This window comes from Echiichthys vipera (assembly GCF_963691815.1).
Source record: "Echiichthys vipera genome assembly, chromosome: 1".
Taxonomy (NCBI): domain Eukaryota; kingdom Metazoa; phylum Chordata; class Actinopteri; order Perciformes; family Trachinidae; genus Echiichthys; species Echiichthys vipera.
In genome coordinates, this window is record NC_139826.1 from 32837996 (window position 1) to 32859957 (window position 21962).

General features: G+C 38.2%; 2 protein-coding genes across 2 annotated transcripts; both read right to left on the minus strand.

Moving 5' to 3' along the window:
• Positions 1–208: 208 nt before the first annotated feature.
• On the minus strand, positions 209–5834 carry LOC310951979 (calmodulin-like protein 4; the record flags this gene model as incomplete). Its single annotated transcript, XM_083920466.1, has 6 exons — positions 209–306; positions 3219–3407; positions 5114–5254; positions 5462–5492; positions 5599–5724; positions 5823–5834. The coding sequence occupies 6 exons, from the start codon at positions 5832–5834 to the stop codon at positions 209–211; spliced, it is 597 nt and encodes a 198-aa protein (XP_083776592.1).
• Positions 5835–6053: 219 nt separating this feature from the next.
• Positions 6054–19178, minus strand: LOC310952655 (ceroid-lipofuscinosis neuronal protein 6-like). Its single transcript, XM_083921321.1, has 8 exons — positions 19077–19178; positions 15685–15805; positions 15456–15554; positions 13512–13700; positions 11170–11225; positions 8871–8993; positions 7927–8207; positions 6054–7843 (listed from the first exon to the last, which is right to left on the minus strand). Exons 1-7 carry the CDS (start codon positions 19139–19141, stop codon positions 7937–7939), a joined length of 924 nt encoding a protein of 307 aa, XP_083777447.1. The 5' UTR covers positions 19142–19178; the 3' UTR covers positions 6054–7843; positions 7927–7936.
• Between the last annotated feature and the right edge of the window lie 2784 nt (positions 19179–21962).

The window sequence follows — 21962 nt, forward strand, 5'->3', positions numbered from 1 at the left end:
GGCTCAGGTTTCAGAATTTAATGCTTTTAAAACCTAAACCCATCAGAATAAGTCAGTTACAATACAGAATAAAAACAAAGTGAAGAATACTTTCTGCCAGCACAAAATTTCCAGTTTCCACATCACGTAGATTTAATAAAGTATGAGATGTCTGCAATCTAGAAACCATCCACTTCAGCGTATGTAAAGCCATTTCCCCATTAGAAAATCAGTAATCAACAGGCGGCAGCGTCACCATCTGGGTGAACTCTTCGTAGTTGACGACCCCGTTTGACTTGACGTTTGCCTCTTTGAAGAGTTCATCCACTAGACGAAGAAGACAGAGAAAACGGCTTTGTAGGTGGAATTGACGAGAAAGAGCGCTGCCTGAAAACTCATTTGTCTGACACTATTATTCAGAAGTCCACAGGCCTGGAAAGTCTCTGCTGGTCTACTTGTGCCTGTGGGAGTTTTTTTGACTGTCTGACAACTTCAACATGCAGAGCTGCCAGCAACTATAACTTGTGTGCCGAGCCAGACTGTGAGTGTGTTCAATATTCCTGGAGTTATTAGCAAAACTGAGAAGTTTCACCTTATTAATGAGGATTCCTTCTTTGATTTAAAAGCTCACAAATGTTTCTAATATTATGAAATAGATAATTAATTTAATTATGAGCAGTATTGGTATTAGTGCTGTTGTTAATTTGAAGTGTTTAACACAGTCAAGGAATATAATGGGCATATTTACTCACATGTTGTATTTACTGGTTACTTTTATGATCAGTTTACTTTATATAGTATGATGCATTGTTACACTTAACTACAAAACCGTATAAAGCAGTTGAAATTAGTTCCACCTAAACCAGCTACAACAGTACAATGTTAATTGATGCACTAGAAAACATAATTGAACAATATAATACATAATGATATACACACAAGGGCATTTTTTCTGTTGTATAAATGCTGTTGATAATGTTGTACTTTAACAGGACTTTGTAATGTAGTATTTTTACCCTGTTGTATTACTTAAAGGTGCTCTACTCGAAATATAGATGTATTTCTATATATTTCTATTTTTACAGATATAATATAGATTGCAAACAAATGTTTTTGCGCTAACATGGACATGCGACCGGACCTTTGGAATTCTTCATCCTGTCAGTAAAGCTTTGTCATCTCTCGTGAATGCTCAAACTGGGGTATTACAGCAGCACCAGCGCACTCATCCGCACCACAGTTGCTTACTATCACCACCGTTACAGAAGAAGCTGAACATCTTCAAAGCGTTATTGTCTGCTCTTTACACTTTGGGAATCCAACAACTTGATGGATGTCTCCCCACTAAGAGGCGGCTGAGCTCCATTTAAAAATTAACTTTAATGTGCACAGCAGCTACCCAGAGGCTGGCAGTACTTTGAATAAAATCTTGACGTTGCTTTGAAGCCACTAACTGTATGAATGAAGGAGCTCTGACTTTCAAAATCAACCCCAGCTCTACCATCATCACTTTACATATGAAAGGAAATGTTGACATGTCAGAGAAGTACAGAATCCACTTAAAGGGATCGTTTTGGATATATCAGTGGGGTTGTATAAGGTACTTCTCTATAGTCAGTGGTTCACCTACAGTAGATGATGGTCAGCATGCCCCAGTTTGGAGAAGCAGGCAGGAGTATCGACACAGAAGCTAATCAATGTGCTGCTGTCGACGGGAGCAGCAGCGAAATGTATTTATCCAGCTGAAAAAGGCTCGCCTAAAAGAACATAATTTCAGTTTTAGTTAATGTTATTGAGAATGTTTTTGCTGCTTCACCTTGTCGTCACCTTTACGTGGTGGGAACTAGAGCTATTGTATCTATGCTCTTATAAAAGCCACCAGACTCCATTGAGAAAAACAGTAATCTACAGTAACCTTGCAGAGGAGAAGAGTTGCTGGTCTAATGCTGCCTCCATTTGTTAGTGTGTATTATTGTGTGACTGTTTTTTGCTTGGTGGCATTGACGAGAGCACAGCAACTGCTTCCGTTTCATCCATGTGAACACGGATGTCTGACAGTAAGGTGAAATGTTGAAAATATTCTAAAGGAAGCACACACTTAAAACTAATATGAACCTGTATAGATGGCCACCGTTCACAGAAGGACATTTTTTGCTCCTATTTTATTTTTATGATCCAAGCTTGTGTAGAGTTTTTAAAAATCCCAGCTGACATCGGTCGTGAGGCGAGGTACAGCCTGGACAGGACGCCAGTCTATCGCAGGGCACATAGAGACGCACAGAGACAGACAACCATTCACACATACGGGTGATTTAGAGTCATCAATTAACCTAACGTGCACGTCTTTGGACTGTGGGAGGAAACCGGAGAACACCCACACACACGGGGAGAACATGCAAACTCCATATAGAAGGGCCCCATCCGGGATGCGAACCTAGAACATTCTCGCTGTGAGGCAGCAGTGCTAACCACACTACAGTAAGGCAGGAGTAACGACACAGAATATGGATGAGTATACTTCAAAATAGCTGAACTATCCCTTTAAGGGCTTTAAAACTTCAAACCTCTACACAAGCTGTTCTTGGATTATCCAAATAAAATAACAGTAAACCAATACTAATCCTATTTTCATCTTGATATGATAGACTTCAGATTTCCACCACAGCCTGACTGCATTTCCAGTGTGTATTCAGGAGGATACACAGCAGAAAAGAAAATAGTAAGGTTAAGTTCATGGGAAATGGAGGAAACATCAGGAGGAAAGTTGTATTACACAGATAAGCCATAGGACTGCTATGAATGGGGCGAATTGTCGTGGATTTAAGGATGCAGCTTGCACTTCCCTGTGAGATGCTGATCTGAAGTCTAAAGCCAGACTCACTGCAGTCAGTCACCGTGATTGTTGTCTTCGTGGGGCTAAACAGGGACATGCAGTAAATGTGACATAAAGGAAAAGACTGTGAAGTGAGGAGGAGGAGGAGGAGAGGCCGGCCGGGAAGCTATTTTTTATACTGAAATGTATATTGATTTTTGTCATCTCATGGGTCAGTTAGCCTTCTCTAATACTAAGCCAAATGCCATCCAAACATTTACTGACTGCACTGTAATACCACGCATCCATGTGTGTATTGATTAAAAAGAAGAAGTTGCTGCTAGCTTCATAGAGCCCGCACAGCCCACACATTCTGCAGATTTTCATCTCAGGATTGCTCATTTATCAGAATCACTATTTACTTTACCTTCTTTGTTTGTGAGTTTCTCCCCCAACATGGTGAGCTTGGCCCGGAGCTCAGATGCCTGGATGTATCCTTTCTTCTGTTTGTCCGTCATCTTCAAGGCCTCCAAGATTTCTGTCTTGGGGTCTTCCTGTTGCATCTGCCTGTGCATCATCATGAGAAACGTAGAGAAGTCCAGCTCACCTGTCTTTTCTGGATGTAAATGAAGACAAATATTAGGTCTGAGTCAAATAATCGTGATGAAATGATGCATGTGTTGGCAGATTTTGACAAGAATTATATTACACTGAAGATGAGCAGTAAAATTGACTTAGATTGATGGATTGGTAAAATCGTTTTCCCATATATCAGTACATGTAGGGTGTCTTTCTGTATGTTGTACATATTTTCAGGTATATAAACAACTTTGTTTTTTGTTTTTTTACAAATAGGCAGGTGGGTTTCTTCAGTGTTTATAAACCACTTAAGTTACTTAAATGTATAATTGCCTTAAGACATTACAATAACACTAGAGCTGCAACCATTAGTGGATTGAATATAAAAATCACCACCACTTTCATGCCAAAATGGAAGAAAGTGTTGTTTTCTGTCTCTTCAAAATGGTGCTTTCCTGCTTTCATTGGGTTTTGGAGTGACACGACAAGACATTTAAATCACTTTGGACTTTGAGAAACATACTGTTTATTCACCTTGGGTTTGTTTAGAAAAGGTCCCTCACTTGGATAGCAAAGAGGCAGTTGGCCCTGTATTCTTTTCTTTTTGTTAAATGGGGAGAGCTGTTGCTGCTGATCTGTGATTTTATAACACTGCATTACGAAGGATGCAAAGTGACAAAAAGGAGCAAAACTGCCAGGGATCCAAACCCAGGCTGTCTGAGTGGAGATTACCTGTTTTTTTTATCACTACATTATTTAACAACATGAATGACTATAACACAAGTAAAAACAGAAACCATTAATGGGCCCTAACGTGGCTCTTGCATCTGTACAAAATATCCAGGTGCTGTCTCCATTTCTGTTGACATTACACACACTACACCTCTGAGACCAATCTGTTAGTGGTTCGCAGAGTAAACTCAAATCAAGGGAAAGCATCTTTCAGTCATTATGCAACAAACAGCTGGAATAAACTTCCTGAAGATGTGAGACTTTCACCCACTCTGACCACTTTTAAAACTACACTGAAAACTTTTATGTTCACCTTAGCTTTCTGCTAAATCTTTGCACTTTTAACGTCCGCACTGTTTTTATTATTGTCTATGTTTTTATTCTCTTTGTCTTTCTGTAATGCATTTGAATTCATGACATGTTGTGCTGTGAAGCACTTTGAGTCTGCCTTGTGTATGAAAAGTGCTATACAAATAAAGCTGCCTTGCCTTGCCTTGCCTACATATCTGCAAACTAATTTGTGTTTGAATTATTGCCTTAAGACATTACAATAACACTACAGCTGCAACCATCAGTGGATCGACATATAAAAATCCCCTCCACCTTCATGCCAAAATGGAAGGAGATGCTGTTTTCTGTCTATTAAACATGGAGCTTTCCTGCTTTCTTTGGGTTTTGGAGTCACGACAAGACATTTAAATCACTTTGGACTTTGAGAAACTGAGATGGACATTTTATACACCAAACAATTAATCACTTAATCTAGAAAATAATCAGCAGAGTAAATGATAATTAAAATAAGTGTTAGTTGCAGCCTTAATCCAAATAATAATGTATATCACGAAAGAAAAGCACTTATTTTATTTATTTATTTCACAATTGTTGCACCCAAAACAACCACACAGACAATTGACCACACTTTAAAACAAAGTCCACCTCAAAGTTTTAACATCTTAAACCACTGTCACAACTTTAACAAACTTATTAGATTTTCAGTTTGTTATACTTTACCGATTTTGTGAACTTGTAGATGTCTTTGGATTTCACCGAACGTTGGACTCGTACCCAGACAGCGCATGACTGTGATCAAGTCCTCGGCAACAATCTTGCCCTTTTGTTTCTTGTCATACAAGGAGAAGCACTCCTTGAACTCTGCAAGGGAAACGTAAGAAGTATTGGATTGGATTGTTGAGTAAGGAACATTTTCAGCTTAATTTATGCGTTATACACTGGCATTGCTTTATAGGAACTATAAAGACTGAACAAGGTCGGCCTTCCTTATGTGCCTCCTTATTTCTGTTTCCACCTGTGGTCAAAGATAAGTGTGCTGCACTTACTGCACACATGAAATACTCTTACCATTGATCTGAAGTGGCGTGAAGAATTTAGCCTGCAAGGTTACAACGATAAGGCATCACTTGGCAGGTGTACACAAAAACAGTTACAGAAATATAAACACATGGGAAATATGAAAGGAAAAGATTTGCTGCTCTTACCATTCTTGTAGATGCGTCGTTTCTTTTCAGGAAGAAGAAGAGTTTCCTGCAGTCGGCGTCAACTGTCTCTCCACCTCTGTTTAAAGTCCAACACCTGTAGGTCCTTACGTAATTTAATATGCGTTGCTGTGGAAACACAGATACCAGATCCACAGTGCTGCATTGTCCTTTCCCTTTCCCCTCACCGCTCCAGTAAAAGGAGGGGAGCAATTATTACCAGTCACCATATGATACATTGTCGTTTAGTAACAGGAAGTAGTTTGTAACCACATAAATGGTAAGTGCTAAAATCATTTTAACTATATGTGTTGTCACAAATAAAACCATAACAAGCTATCTGTAAAGACCTTTGATTTAAAGCACATTCAGGGTCAAATACGGTGAGTTAATATCAGCAAGTTAAAGTCCATTTCAACATTTTTATTAAGATGAACGTATGTAAAATCTAACCAGGGAGAAACCAGTAATATAAACCGTATTTTACCAGCAACAAAGTGATCTCAAGCACAGGAACAATACTGTAACATCACAGTAACCATTTCAATGTTACATTAAGAACAATAACATCATGTAAAAAAGAAAAAAAATCAGCAAAGTAACAACTTAACAGTTAAATTCTGTTTCCATTTTTTTTTTTAAGTGTAATTTGAATATCAGAAGTACTCAGCTCATGTTGCTTGACCTCTTGAATAATGTAAAGGCAGCTGTACAATAGACGTGTTTTCATTGCGAACACTGTAAAGTTGTACATTACTTACACACACATTGAAAATGATGCAATAAAGAACAGTAAGTTGTCGATGAGTGCATGTTGGTACAAATGGATGACAATATAAATACCTGAGAATTCAAAATAATACAAATTTAAAATTGTTTTTTTACACTTGCCTCTCTGACTAAGCAGACCCTGTTGTTTGTACATTACAGTACAGTAATATTGTAGTCATGTCACCAAAATACTTTTTTTTAAACATTCTCTTCTATCCTTTTTTTATGTCTTTGTAGTATTATATTTGTTTGTTGTATTTTCGGCAGAACTTTTGTTGTAGTTTCTAAATTGTTGTTAAAAGCGGTTGTTCTTCAAATGGTACGTTAAATCAATATCTTGTTATGAAAGTGTACATCTCACTTGAACTGTTACGTAACTTGTAAATGTATTTTTAACACTTTTTCTTTTTCTTCATCTCTTTCTTTGTGATCGGTGACCGTCACCTGGAACCACGAGTGCATTTACTGAACATCCCGACGTTTCTTCTGACCAAGGCAAGATGTTTTTTTCAGTGAATGTAACACGCATACTGTTTATTCACCTTGGGTTTGTTTAGAAAATGTCCCTCACTTGGATAGCAAAGAGGCAGTTGGCCCTGTATTCTTTTCTTTTTGTCAAATAGGGAGAGCTGTTGCTGCTGGTCTGTGATTATATAAGACTGCATTACGAAGGATCCAAAGTGACAAAAAAGGAGCAAAACTGCCAGGGATCCAAAACATGAATGACTATAACACAAGTAAAAAAAGGAAACCATTAATGGGCCCTAATGTGTCTCCTGCATCTGTACGAAATATTCAGGCCCTGTCTCCATTTCTGTTGACACTACACACACATAGTGCATATCTGCAAACTAATTTGTGTTTGAATTATTACAAACTAACAGAAAAACCTTGGGCTTGTTTGGTTTCTGGGTTAATTGGGTTGGGGAATGTGTGTGTGTGTGTGTGTGTGTGTGTGTCACTGTCCTGTTTTAATACCTTGAATAAACAACAAAATGGATGCGGTCCAAATAGGTATAAGCAATTATGGTAGTTATTAATTCAAAACACGCTGCTGAGCTGTCTGACAGCTCACACGAGGCTTTGTAAGAGTAAAATGGGATAAACAGTTTAAGGGTGAATCTTAAATGTCTCTCGCTCCAAACTCAGTAAAGCAAAAGTTCAATATGAGCGGTGAAAAGGCCCAGTCATCCTGCTAACCTGCTGTATGTCGGTGCTGGCCTAATGTATGATATCTATCGTAGTCTCAGATGTCACAAGATCCAAGCAGTTTTTTACAGATCTAGTGTATGCATAAATTCAGACCAAACATCACAATTCCAACCCATTAAAGTATGCGTGTATCAATTTGGAAACAGACAAATCCCCTTCTGAATATATGGCTGAAGCCAGCAGAAGCTTTTGTTCAACGGTGAGGTTGATGCACATCCACAACCTTCAATCGATCTTTGTCGTTGTCTGAGTGCAGTCGCTACCTCTGAAAAGAAAAGATAGACGTCAAGTCACTTAGTACAAGCGTTAAGTGGCTTCTGATTCAGAAATATTTTAAGGGATACAGACCTGGAGAGATTCAGTGGCTCTCCTTGATATGTAAGGTGTAGAATGACCAGGGTTCTGGTACGTAAATGAGTCCTGGGTATTTGTTGCGTAGCACCGGGTCGTTCCACAGATATACTACCCACAGAGCCACCAGGAGCACAGTTATACTGAAACTACAGAACAGGAACAGGCCGTTGCTGTCTGGGCCGAGGCCGTTACGCCGTTGATGTATCACCATGACAACCATGGCAAGGAAGGTGAGGAGGAAAAGTTCAGTGATTTGTCCTTCGGTGACCAAATACCTTCAAGAGATGAAGCAAGAGATGTGTCATGAATAGAGAAACACGAACTTTGAATTACAACTTAAACTTTTGCAATAACCATACAATACTGCTGTTTACTGTTACTTAATTTATTACAGTTCAATTTCAATAATTTTATGGAGAAGCAGTGAGTTTTTTGAGGAGCGCAGCATCCAACTGAAATTGGAAATAACTGAGCTTGTTTTCATCCCACAGAAGAAGCCATATGGGGTTATTTTTTGTTTTATATAAAACCATTTCCAAATAAACAACTGTTCCAGTCAGTTATCATGGCGACGTCAATTGGTTTTGTTAATCTTTGTTTTATGTCATTATGTAAACAATTAACAGTGTAAACAATGTTTTTCACAAACGTTTCACTTTATTTACTGGCAATCTGGAAAAAGAAGGAAATGCTCTGCATGCATCTGAATACTACTGCATGTATGTAAGGATGACGTGTCAATACCAATCCCCGATTTTCCCAGATTTCAAAACCAAATTGAAATGATCACAGAGTAGAAAACACATACAGCATTATTCAGATTACTGCAAATCCCTGCTGATGACGAAAACGTTATTTTCGGTTTGACAATACCATGTGCTGTACGTATGTAACGGTTTATGTAAGAAGGTTTTCAAAGACTTGAGAAGGCAACTGACCAATAGTAGAGGGCGCTGGGTCCCAGCAACAGCCAACCAGAGACGGGTATCTTCTTCTCTTCTTTGGCCTTGGTAAAGCAGCCGGTGAAGTAGATGAACAGGATGACGAAGAAAGGAATATACCTGGAATAAAAGGAGATGCAATGCTGTATGTGTCTTTTTACTTTAAAGATAATTTTAGTGTCAAGGAGAGATTTGGTTAGAGAAAGGTTGAACAATTTACACTGATAATATCTGGGAGAATACTTATAAATTATTTACCATTATTATTATTATTATTATTATAATTATTATATAATTCATTAGTATATATATATAATAAATAATGTGCCATGGCTGTAGAAAATTGGCGTCAGGTTTCTGTTCAAATCATCATATCAGGACACAGTTTCACCAAGCCTCTGTGTAAAATCAGTATAGCAAACTGCAGGTAACCATAGGAACACTTCTCATACCAAACTCTCTATTACAAGTTGTAAAACAAAATAAACCAGCTAGAGCTGAAATTAATATTTATTAGTCAACTGAGAAAAAACAACAACTATTTTGTTAAAAACACATAATTGTTTCAGTCATTTTTCAAGTAAAACCTGTTAATTATATGACTATTGATGATGAGACTTCGATGAGCCTCTACGATTAATGAATGTATTCATTAAGAAAACATAATCATTGTTTATCAAATTGTAGTTGTTAAGCTAAAGTTTAAATAACAAATTGAACACAGTCTGTCTATTAATTATATTGTTGGTAACCGAATGCAGTATGAGAATAATAATAAAGATAATATAATTAATGCACTCATCAGAGGTAATGAGGCTCCATGAGAGTCTCTCTCTCCTCTCACTCTCCTGCTGAAAACACTGAGAGATTTGTTCATTTTCAATTACTGTATGTTCTCCATCAACCGGGTTATTCAACTTTGAATTTCAAATTCAGTTAATAAACCAATTAACTCAGTGAACTAGAGGTGACTCGGGCCGGGTTTACACCTGATTGTTGCTTTTATACCAGAATAGTCAAACAGTTTTTAATATCACTCTATCTTTGTCACAGTTTGAAAAAAGAAAAACAAACAGCTCCTTATCAATGTACGTGTCCATGTGAAAAACAATATTGTGGGTGCCTTGGTGGTTAAGAGGTGCTGACCATGAATCACAACATCTGTAGTTCACATCCGACTGAGGACCTTTGTTTTGTTCCTCATCTCTCAGTCCAATAAAATAATAAAGCCACACACACTGTTATTAAAAAGATTACTCGAGGAGCACTTTTGCCCTTTGGGGCGGCATGGAAGAGTGGTCGTCCAGGAATCTGCAGGTTCCTGGTTCGATCCCTGATGCCTCCAGTTTGTGTCAAAGTGTCCTTCAGCAAGCCACTAAACCCTGACCCGCTCCTAATGAGCAGGTGGCACCTTGCACAACTACCTCTGTCATCAGTGTGTGAATGTTTGTTAATGGGCAAAGGTTGGTATGTGTTGTAAAGTGCTTTGAGGGGTTGAGAAATGACGTCAGTTTACTTTGTTGAATAGCTAACAGTAAACAGCTGTAGAGGAACAGGACATGCAACAAAGATATCAAACCAGGAAGATCGTGGTTATATGGGATGCGTCTTAAATGCTCAGCCAGCAGGATGCTAATAAACTAATTTGAACCTATCATCTTAGATTTCTGAGAGCGCCAATGTGTGAGAGGATATAGTTAAAACGGTTGCTGTTGGTTTTGCCAAATCAGTCCGTTCTGTCCAGAGCTGCAATATTCAAACCACACCCACAAGAGTATCACCACACGCTGAATACAGCAGTATCATCCAAAGCAAACTGAAAATCTGTCAGAGCTGGAGTGAATACAAAGCTGAAGAACTGATTGAGCCATAAAACTACCTCTTAAAAAATGGTGAAAATGGGTTTCATTATGAGCAGTAGGCTTATTTGAGCAGTAGGCTCATAATGAAAACCATTTTCACCATTTTTTAAAAATCATTAAAATACAGTTTTAAGACAGAATGTATCTGATTCTGCCCCTCTTTTCCTTTATGTCCTTGGATTCATTTTCCAGTAAGCACTCGCAGCTTCACACAGCTGGTGTGATCTCTCACCACAGTCAACTAAGCCTAAAATCTTCTTGCATCTATGTGTTTTCAGACATTCATAACAATCAGATTTATCATTCAACTGGTAGCAGAAAAAGGCAAACAGACTTTGTCTCATAGCAAAGCATTTGATCCTGCATTCTGCTACATTCCAGTCATTTCCCAGCACTATTCATGCACAACTATAATAATTATCATAAAGACATACCACATTAGGTGTCCTAGCTGCTCATCATAAAAATACAGCAGCTCAAAGGAGTCAATCTGCAAAGAAAGGACAAAAAATGTATTAAATATTTCTCATTACAACATTAACAGGTATGTTTTAATGGCACGATATACTGTGTTATTCTGCATAAGTAAGGAAGCGTTGGGGTCATCCCCACTGCCTTATGCAACACTGCCACCTATTGTTCAAGTACCATTTACACTTTACTGTATTATGGCTATTACGTAGAAATCACATTTACAGACTTGGCAAATTAGGGGGAAAACCTAAATAAATGAGCAGAAAAACAAACTGAAAGCAGTCACCAAATCTCAACACAGTTGAACACCTATAAGCAACTTTACAAGACAGCGTTCTCCACCACCACCACCCCCATCAAAATGATCCCAAATCAGTTCACACTTTGTTTAACCTTGAATTTGTCACCCATCATAGTTAAACACCACACCAGTTTCCCCCCGAGTGTTTGTATTGATCGACTCCTACAAGATTTAGTTAATCTCATCTGCTTTTGGTTCTTCTTTGACATTTGAATGGCATTCAAGCACTCACCAGACCTTTATGCACATCTTGATGCTCATTATTTTAAAAAGTCAAGTAATTCCAGCACTTTACATTTAAATCAATGCCCCTCCGGACCTCTTCATGTAGATTTATAATGTCGCCTTTAATCCCTTGAAACAACTTCTTTCAGCAATGCCCTTTGCTTACTTTTAATTAGCTGAAAAAAAAATGCATTGCAAAAAAGTATTGCTTTTCTACAAGCAGCAAAAAACAAAAAAAAGCTCTTCAAAAAACAAGCACAGTTTTACAGTTGGTTTTAATTCACACAACTTACGTTAAACCACATCAAACGGAGAAATCTGCACTAAAAGCACTATGTGAACACGTCTCTGAGTTTTATTTTGATCAGACTCATCTTAAAATTATCTCAGATATTGGTGTTTGACAGTCAAACATCATTCTTATTGTGTTGACCTTAACTTAAAGTTCAGTTTGTTTTGATATTATGAAAATAGATTATGATGTGGGTATCACTAAAATGTGTATACTATTGTATTGAACCTACAAAGGAAGAACAGTAAGATGCTTCTTGTTCCTTTATCTGACAAACTCGAACTGTGATCTAAAAGTCAACCAAAGATTCACCAAGTCTTGTACAAGATATCACTGAATACATGAACATCGAATAGACTCTTATGTTGTAATGGTGTCACTGGGTTCACATGCGCCTCGGTAGCTTAAATATTCATCTCTCCGCAGTAAGAGAGCAGAACTTTTCCAAGAGAAACCTGGATGGTGCACAAAGCTCACAGCATCACACACAGCTCATAGCATATCCACTTGAGAACCCTGATTTTCATGGTCTGGTACAGTATGTTCAGAACTCAGTTTGTAACAGGTGTTTCATGTGTGCAGTTGTATAACAAAGACAACCCACAGGAGAAGAAACAGCAGCGTGGTTGGATGAAAGTGTTATTTCTTGCAGTTGTGCATCTTTGTATCAAAAATAAGTGAAGACAAAGTCGGATTTGCACTAACCCGGAACTAAAAATAGTCTAAATACGTCACTTCAGACACATGTACACAGCAAACAATTAAAACTGTCTCGCTGCAGCGCCTGTACTCTCTCTGAGCTGCCAGTCAAAATGCTCTGAATACAATATACAAAAAAACAGCTTCAGCTTTCAATCCACTTAAAACTACTAATGTACAAGTAAATGAGTTATCATAATAGTGCAGTACATCTAAACATGTATGATTTCTGACTCTCATTAACATGTTTTATTTTGTGCGAGTACTGTATGCAAAGTCTCAACTGTTTGCTCCACAGGCCAGGAATCCATAGGGAGATGACAAGACGTCAAACCTTCAGAGCTTTTATCCTGCCCCAGATATGCCGTACATCAATCTTTAATATCTTGTTGACAACCGCATGACTGTCAAAAATAAGTTGCTCTGCTTTTAGTCAAGAAATGTCAGGGAGAAGAATGAGCTTCACTCCTGCCCCACGGAATAAATATGACAATATAGATATATTTTGTGTGGTATGTTGTCAGTTTGTGTCACAGGTTGTAAAGAAAAGTAATTGAACTGTCTCTTGAGTGTCGTAATGAGAAACACAAACAGATTTGTGTTGATGTTTATTTATGACATTACTTCAGGTGATAATAACCAAAATATATTGTTTCGGGATCAGTAGTTTCATCAAACACTAGCCAAACATGACCATAGGTAAAAATATTCTGTCAGTGTTCACAGTAGGCCCAACATGGAATAAAACTCTGTCCTTCTCTATATAAACTTAAACAGATACTCACCAGCGAGGCAGGTTTGAGGTCTTTGATGATGGGGTTCTCTCTGACTGACAGGTGGAGCTGATAGCCACTCAGGATGAGCCGATGATTGATGGAGTCTCCCACCAGGTGGATGCTGGCTCCCATGACAAATGTGATGATGCAGAGGTAGACCGCTGTACGAGGCAGCGCCCTGGGACTGCGCTCAATCAGCTAAAGGGAGCGGCAACACACACACACACACACATCATGTACTGTATATACCAACTTCGTCTTTTTTTTTGTTGTTTCATTGTTTCCGTTACATCTTTAGGAATTAATATCAATTTCCAATGTGCATAATACATAATAAGTAGATTTTTTTGTTTAATAAAATACATCCCTTAAAAAAAGCAGGTAACTTATTTCAGATATTCCGCCCTGTTTACTCCATTTCTCTGTGATTTGCAGCTCTCAGTGCTGTGATGTGGCAGACTCCAGACCTCCAAGAAGAAATCCTAAGGTCTTGGTGGTTATGTGCAAGAAACTCGCCAATATGCCTTGAAAAGCAGGTATGTCACTTTGGGCTGCCTTAGTACTTTTGTTTGTAGTACAATTGTAAATTTATCGTTAGACAAATCTGCAACAGGGAAAACAACGTACAAATCTTTACTGCGGCTATTCTGATTCTTAAGACCAAAACCAAAAGGGGTCTGTATCATCTTGTCAGCCAGCTTAGAGTAACAGTACTAATAGGCTCCATTCCGCCTACATTAAAACTTTGGATAACTGTCTCATAACGCTGATAATCATGCGGCTCACTTAAATCTGAGTCTACCCATCCAGCTAAGCTATGATCATATTCACGAGAGAGATGGGGTTTGTAATTACAAGCCAATCATATGAGAAAGTAGTTCAATGCATAATCAATAAGTAATATTCAGAAACATAAAACATCGTGTAAACAATATAAACACAACACAACTTAGATTTATATGAATAGTAGAGAATGATCAGATCTAAATCTAAATCTAATCCTAATCACGATCAGAGTTTACATCATATGAAGTGGTCTAGAATGAGGCAGAGAAGTAAATTTTGTTAGGGAGATGTGCTTCTATCTTTCTCAAGATGAACAAACTATGATGAGGAATGGAATATAAGCATTACTAACATTAGAATAGTGAAAAGTAAGTACGGGTTGATGCTGGAAAAGTAACACAACAACAGCTCAATTTGGCCTGCTGCAACTGTAAATAAAAAGGCTTGAACAGATACAAGATTGTTTGATACTTATAAGGCCTGTGTGACCAAAGTTTTGCATGATATTCAGTGTAAAGGCTTCAGCAGGCTAAACTAAGTTTATGTAAGGTAATTCTTAGTCATGTCGGGTTTCTTTGCAGTGATAAGAGTAATAAGAGTGCAAAAGCAACCCACAGTGAACCAATCACTGTCAGGCATCCTGTCAGGAATTTAAGACTTTCAGCAGTTATTATGCACCAGAAAATGTCATTCATAATTGGCACCTAAGGTTAATTAGCTTCATCCTGTACGTGTGAAGCCGTATCTGGTCAACTGATTGTGCTGCATACATTTTTCATATGGCTCATTATCCACTAAAGATTACACAGTAATTTCCAGACATGACATACAATTTTTAAAGTTTTTGTCTTTGTCACTGGCAGCGTTTCTGTCCATTTAGACATGTCTGTTGATTGGCTGAGAAGGTGAGCTTTTATGGCTTTTACATGTTTTATCCTGATGGTTACCAAGGTGTTTAAAATGTTAATGCTATTCAATTAGAAAGATAATGTGCTCAATTACATTTGGGCCTAATCAGTCTGATTAAAATAAATTGCAAATATTTAACTGCAAATAGTGTTTTTAATATCTCTATAGTGTAAAAGTAGCTTTATTGTCTCGTTTTTTAATATTCTTTGCATTTGTCTCTTTCAAACCCTCAGTGCACTTTGTTGTGTTAAGACTTACCTTGAGCATTAGGAATGGTGTAATGACATTGTAGGCCATGTGGAAATAGTCTCCAGCACTGGGCTTGTTGAGGGGAAACCACTCCAGAGGAAGGATAAGCTAATACACATTATGATAACCGGTGGCATTGTGTTAATGAAAAATGTGGTTTAATCATCCATTTTAACATTTTTTTTTGCAATATTACAAGCTGCAGCAAATAAGTGAAACGTGAATTGATCTACCTTACCATAACAATAGGCCTTCCAAAGTCCAGTATCCAGTTCTGCAGAGTCAGGCAGAACCACAGGACAAAGTGGAAGTGCTGCCTTTTCTGCTGCGGCACGTCTTCTTTGAAACCATCAGGAGTGCTGTCAACATACATTTAGAGTGACTGTAAGCAACATTAGGAAAGCAAAGGGGAGCACAGAGCTTTTAATGTTAGTAGTACCGAGTGCTGTAGTAGTGTTTACTCACAGTAAATTTAGATTTAAACCCATGGTTGCCTTTGCTGCTTTTTTAGTTATCTACTTTATTACTTTTATGCCACATCCTTCATATGTTGATCGAAATAACTAAGGTTTTATTGATAACAATGCAATTATCGATTCTGCTTATCGGTGCGATTCGGCCTACACAGGTTTCTATTGTCAGCACAATTGTTTTATTGTCTGAGTCCGAACATTGTAAATTAAATGAGAATACATAATCTAATATTTTATTTATGAAAACGCCATGCTTTAGACCATTATTTCCTCTATGCCATGACTGCTTATTGTTGCAAGTTATGAGCAGCGTAGATGAGTCACTGTTTTGCAATGTGACTCATGTTTTGCAAAACATGCCTGCATCAATTAAAGGAATCGATAAGCTTGGAGGCACAAGTATCATTCTGGTCCTTATTCCAATTTGCCACCTGTTCTCGATTCCTATCCCTTTTCATATAATAAAGGTGACAAAGGTTGTTACTTAATCTTTGTTTACATATAACTATTGCTGTGTGTAAATATTTAATGAAAATAAAAAATTGTATTGTATTTAATGTATTTCAGAAGACTATGCTTAATGTGTAACGGTGAAATTTGGATATTATTTTTCTTCCTGCACTATGAAATCACAGTCAGATGATGTTTGCCCCAGCAGTTGTGGATTTGCTGACCTTTTCAATTTACGGAGCATTGTGTGCAATTTCCTGCTGCGCGCTGAACACATCCACTAAGTTTCAGCAAATGTACCGGGGCAACAACAGGATGAGTGCAGCTGAATGTGCTGTGCGGGTCCTTCAGCCCGACTGATCAGGTCATGCAAAAGGGAGATTGGCTGCTTGTCAACACCAGGGAAATAGATATGGTTTACTTATAGAGCTGTCAAATTCATGTCTACTGGAAAACACTCGTCATTCAAACATCCAGACGGCATTTCAAGGAAACATGGGTCCGGGTGAAATTGCAAACCTTTATAAAGTCACTCAGGTTTTTGCAAAACTTGAGTACAAGACCTTTCAGTGGTTTCATTATGTTGCTATTGGCAACCACGACTGACACGGTTACATGGCAGCAACAGGCATCTTTTATCTAATCTCCCCGTCCCCCACTGGGACATTATCTGTAGGTATTCTGTTTGTTCTAGTGGTTTTGTGATTAAGTGGAATTTAAAAGAATTACTAATCTGACAGTTTGATTCTATACTTTTTTGGATGACGTTCCCTTGTTACTGTTGGCCTACTAACTAATTCACAGTGCCTATAGAAAGTCATGAAACCCTTTTGAAATAGTCACTTTTTGTGTTTTACAGCCTGGAATGATAATGCATAAAAATATATATATTTACACATTTTGCCTTACAACATTCAAGTGAAATTCTTATTCAAAATGTTCTGAAAATTTGTAAAAAAATGAAAAACTAGAATAGCATGGTAGGAATAGCGATGAGTCCCCAGATGTAATACTTTGTGGAGGCACCTTTTGCTTTAATTACAGCCATCAGTCTGTTTGGTTATGTCTCTACCAGCTTTGTGCACCTGGATTGGTAAATATTTCCCCAGTCTTCCTTGCAGAACTGTTCGAGTTCAGTCAAATTCTGTGGTTAGCGGCGATGGACTGCACTCTTCAAGTCCATCCACTGTTCTGTAGGATTCAGGTGAGGGCTCTGACTCGGCCACTCTAGGACATTCACCTTCCTGTCCTTTAGCCACTGTGTTGTTTTTTTTAAGTTATCAAAGCCACCACAATTGATGTCACTGTTTCTGTTTAAAGAGGGCGGTTGCCGTAGTGATGCAAAACATTAGCTGTCCTCGTGAATGCCTCTATGTTTAGTTTTTCATGAACGTTAACCGTAACGTCACCTACCTGATCAGTCTTTATAGTTTTGTTTGAGTAAATGTGTTAGTGGCGTTGTACGTTGCTTGTTGTTACGGTAAACAGGACGTGAGCAACTTGATAATATCTTTGAGTAAACATGTGTGTGACACAGAATTTTACACACCACTTTCAATGGTTTAAATAGTAAACTTATTCATGGTAAATTGAGTGTATTGCCTTCAAGACACTCACTCACTCACTCACTCACACACACACACACACCTTTAAGGTTACCACACCAAATAGGCCTACCCCAGACATAATATATTTATATATTTTTCGCAAATAATAATGCAGTTTCACACAATTATAAGAGATTTTTGCATAAAATTATATGTATTAGCCCTAATTGCGAATATCTAGAATTGAAAGCCATGAATGGAAAAAGTAACGTCATTAGTACTAGTAAGAATAAAATTGTGGATATCTGAAATGACAGTTGTTGGTGAATCCTTTATTTATTATTGTATCATGAATTACTCCTTTTGTGATGTGATTTACTTTGTATCCTATTACATTTTGTCAATTTGTGTTGTATGTATGTATATGTATGTATGAATGTGTCTTATGTCATTGATGTCTGAAATGTTCTTTTTGACTAGGAAGAATTGAACTACAGATATCTGTAAAACATATCCATTCTAGCTGTAAAATGTTAAAAACATCTCGGCATAGTCTGTTTATTAACCACGAACGGCTCCATTACGACAACATACGTTTAAGATGACCCGTGATGACGTTGAGACATTCGAGCCGTTTACCAACAGCGAATTCGCGCCGCGTGTTCGCTTTCACTTGCGCGTCCAACAGTTGACTTTGTATTCACCGCATCTCCAGTATGCGTTTCTGGACGAATGCGAGCGAAAAAGAGCAACACAGCGTAATACCGAACACGTAACAAGAACCGTTAACCGACAGCGAATCCGCGCGTGTTCGCTTGCATTCGTGCGCTCGACCGTTGACTTCGTATTCACTCGCACAGCGCCCTACAGTTTTCGTTTTTGGGCACAGGCGGGCGAACAGAGCGGAATACTGAACTTCTAACAAGAACCGTTAACCAAGAGCGAATCCGCGCGTGTTCGCTTTTGTGTGCGTTCAACCATTGACTTTATATACAGTCTCGCCGCCTCGCCAGTATTCGTTTCTGGACACATGCGGGCGAACCGAGCGGCGGAGCGGATACATGAACTCGTAACAAGAGGTAATACAATAACGTTTCCGGATCGTCTCCTTCACTAACGTCAAACGGTTAATAACGTTAATGTGAAGTGTAGCTACAAACCTATGTTGTGTTGTGTGTGAGCCGCTGCCTCGACGTTTTCGTACCGACTTCTTTTTCGGTTCCATATTAGCGACCGCTGGGCTAAGCTAAGGGTAGTGTTGCTAACGGTGACAAACGGTGGAAAGTTAAACTACCGTGTAAACTACAGTAAACATCTTTCTGTCACTAACCTACAAGTCATCTTCACTTCCTAGTTACCGCCTTTTCCCGCCCATCCGCCTCATCCACCAATCAAAATGCAGCAGAGGATTTTTTTTGAAACAAACTTTATTAGCAATAATATTTCATTACAAAATGCATTAAAGTACAGAAGAAGAAGAATTACTTTATTTATCCCGCAACGGGGAAATACATTTTTTTCACTCTTATTAATAATCATGTTACACACACACACAGGCCCGAAATACACACATGCACAGACAGGACCTATACATGCAATTAAGGAGAGATGTTAGAGCGAGGGGGCTGCCAGTGACCGGCGCCCCGAGCAGTTGGGGGTTTGGTGCCTTGCTCAACAGCACCTCGGCAATACCCAGGAGATGAACTGGCACCTCTCCAGCCACCAGTCCACGCTCCATACATGGTCCACACCGGGGCTTGAACCAGTGACCCTACGGTTCCCAGCAAAAAAAACATCTAAAATCACCTGGAAATGTAGTCCATAGTGTTCCTCAACATGTGAGAAGTCTTTAAAGCTTTTTTTGTTTTTAGATACTTTACCTACAGTTAAAGTCACCTTAAAAACAAGTTTGTGCTCGGAAGAAACTAAAGAAATCTGGCCTTGTTAATATGATATTTGCCCAAAAGACACAGCGATTTTATCACGTTATCAACTTCCTTGTTGTCAGACTCTGCATTGAAAAATAAGACAATATATGACCATATATGGAATTGACGTCATCTACTCCGCTGTTGCCCAGATACAGATGCTGCATCCTAACATTCCCTCTCTCTACTGTTTTTTATTTGTTGTTTTGTTTTGTATATATTATTATTGTTAAAGTATATTTTCCATATTTTGTTGTATATATTATTACTGTTTATTGTTTATAGCACACTGTGCACTGTATATATACACTATGTATATATTGGATTCTATTTATGTTATGTACAAAGTTTTTATTTGCTGACCCACTACTGCTGTTACAAAATAATTTCCCAGTCTGGGATCATTAAAGTAATTCTATTATATATATATATATATAATTCTGTGATCTCTGAGGAGCTATACCAAAGCACCAAACGCTGGTCTTTGTTTTAAACTGCAGTTTCACTTCCCATATAAACCACCGTTTCACTAATCTCAACATGTATGCAGTCTACATCAATACATTTTTTAATTTCTACCTGCAAGATAAAAACTTCACATTCCACAGATAATGTCCAGGCCCCTGAAAAGGTCGCTATCACTCCTTATATGTAGGATTGTTATTGGGTCCCCTCTTGAAGCTGGGCCCCAGAAAGCTTTCCCATTTTTCACCCCTGACGGGCGGGGGTCTGCACATTCCTTACTGCCTCTGGGGCCTGTGAGGATCACACTTCAGCAGATGTTCAGTCTCATATGGTTTCTTTGTGAGGCAGCCTGAAATGTGAAGCTGTAATGACAGGAGGAAATATTGACACATGAACCAATCGTGTAAAAAAGACTAAATTAACAGTATGTTGAGTACTTTTCTACGATCCCTTCTTTATCGTGTAGCATAGGCCTTTGACCACAGTCTTTCTTGTGTGTCTCTGTTGACGCCCCTTTGCAAGGTGTTCAATTCAATTCAATTCAATTCAATTCCAAAGTGCCAAATCATAACAAAAGTTATCTCAGGACACTTTACAAACTAGGTAAAGACATAAAACATAGACCCAACAATTCCCCCGTAGAGTACGGTGGCAACGAAAACCTTCCCTATTAAAGGCAGGAGCGTCGGACAGACCCAGCTCTGTGGAGGACGGACATCTGTCTTGACCGGTTGGGGAGGAAGAAAAGGAGAAAAGAGAAAGAGTTCTTGTTTGTCTTTCTAGTACCTTTGGGGTTGTATATGAGGACCTGCCTGGTGATACTTGCATCTTCTTCTCTAGATCTCTTCTTGCACAGGTCAGGGGCCTGTTCTCTCCCTGTATATTGACTAGTGGACCCACATTTGTGTTTTTAGCCGTTTCTGTTTAAGCACTTTTGAAAGCACACTGTTACTCCTGATAGTCACCTTTGTCATTTTGCTCATTTTGATTCTGTTGACAAGCCTTTTGCCACAAGCAACATCACCTTATTTTAATTTAAATTGACACCATGTTGGAGGCTCAGACAGACCGGAGGGGCAACTGAATCTTGATGACTTAACAGGTGATTATTTGACAATATTTCTACCTCTCTGACCTCACCAGATAATACATCAACTGCTCTGTTAAGCTTTTCCAAGTAATTTCATTACTGTGGAAACCTAAAAATATGTGTTTGTGTTTGTAGAAACACATTTTGCAGATGTTAGAGACACCATGTATTATTATTTTTTATTATAAAGCAGGTCAAGGTGCTATATAAATATTTAAATCATCAAAACTCAATCCACGGAGAAATGCACACAGCCCTTATAAAGAAACTGTGTCTTAAACTGTGAATTTACCTCAAAACTTTCTCTAAATTAATAAGCTGTTAGGCATTCACCTTGTGGGTTTTTTAATGATTTTCTTTTTTCAAATTAATTAAATTTGCTCATTCTACATTCTTCATGTAATTGTTATTTCTTTTTATAAACCTGAATATGAGCAAAATACGGGAACTTTAAACTACCAAATGTCATTATTAAATACACAGAACTCATTATAGAATTAAGATTAGGAAAACTGATGAATCAGTAAACAGTAAAATGTCATACACCCTGCTAAAAGCTACTT